Genomic DNA, 1,164 nt, shown 5'->3' with positions numbered 1-1,164 from the left:
ACACACCTCGTCTTACCACGGCCCGAATGTGCCCTCCCGCCTCCAGCAACAGCGGAGAAGCAACCGGCGGGAGGAGGAATGTGTCCGCCCCTCGCCCTTCTCCTCAAGGATCTCTGTGTAACACCTGTAACCTCTGCGAGGGATTATTTCTTTTCAGTGTTGCAGGGGAAGGGGGTACAATATGTCATAATTTTTCCTCAGGCGTAAATATTTGTCCGGATTTCTCTGTTTTAGACGTTTAAAAGGGTTCCTCAATCTTGGATGTGTGTCTGTGATTCTTTTAATAGAGTTCGTCTAGTTTCTTCAGTCATAGAAATCTGTCCAGATTTCTCGGTCATAGAAATCTCTCCAGATTCCTGGGTCATAGAAATCTGTCCAGATTCCTCGATCATAGAAATCTGTCCAGATTCCTCGGTCATAGAAATCTGTCCAGATTCCTGGCTCATAGAAATCTGTCCAGATTTCTCGGTCATAGAAATCTGTCCAGATTCCTGGGTCATAGAAAACTGTCCAGATTCCTCGGCCGTAGAAGTCTGTCCAGATTCTTGGGTCATAGAAATCTGTCCAGATTTCTCGGTCATAGAAATCTGTCCAGATTCCTGGGTCATAGAAATCTGTCCAGATTCCTGGGTCATAGAAAACTGTCCAGATTCCTCGGTCGTAGAAGTCTGTCCAGATTCCTGGCTCATAGAAATCTGTCCAGATTTCTCGGTCATAGAAATCTATCCAGATCCTGGGTCATAGAAATCTGTCCAGATTCCTTGGTCATAGAAATCTGTCCAGAATCTTCGGTCATAGAAATCTGTCCAGATTCCTGGGTCTTAGAAATCTGTCCAGATTCCTGGGTCATAGAAATCTGTCCAGATTCCTCAGTCATAGAAATCTGTCCAGATTTCTCGGTCGTAGAAATCTGTCCAGATCCTAGGTCATAGAAATCTATATAGATTTTTCAGTCATAGAAATCTGTCCAGATTTCTCGGTCGTAGAAATCTGTCCAGATTCCTCTGTCATAGAAATCTGTCTAGATTTCTCGGTCATAGAAATCTATCCAGATTCCTCGGTCATAGAAATCTGTCCAGATTCCTCGGTCATAGAAATCTATCCAGATTCCTCGGTCATAGAAATCTATCCTGATTTCTCGGCCGTAGAAATCTTTCCAGATTT

At 43.8% G+C, this 1,164-nt stretch overlaps 1 protein-coding gene across 1 annotated transcript; it reads right to left on the bottom strand.

The window, feature by feature from the left end:
- Nucleotides 1–251: 251 nt before the first annotated feature.
- On the bottom strand, nt 252–716 carry LOC137632869 (paternally-expressed gene 3 protein-like). Its single transcript, XM_068364964.1, has one exon. It carries the CDS (start codon nt 714–716, stop codon nt 252–254), a length of 465 nt encoding a protein of 154 aa, XP_068221065.1.
- Nucleotides 717–1,164: the final 448 nt, after the last annotated feature.

The sequence above is a fragment of the Palaemon carinicauda genome, chromosome 42 (genome assembly GCF_036898095.1).
Source record: "Palaemon carinicauda isolate YSFRI2023 chromosome 42, ASM3689809v2, whole genome shotgun sequence".
Taxonomy (NCBI): Eukaryota; Metazoa; Arthropoda; class Malacostraca; order Decapoda; family Palaemonidae; genus Palaemon; species Palaemon carinicauda.
The sequence above is the reverse complement of the archived record's forward strand: the minus strand, read 5'-3'. Positions and strand labels throughout refer to the sequence as shown.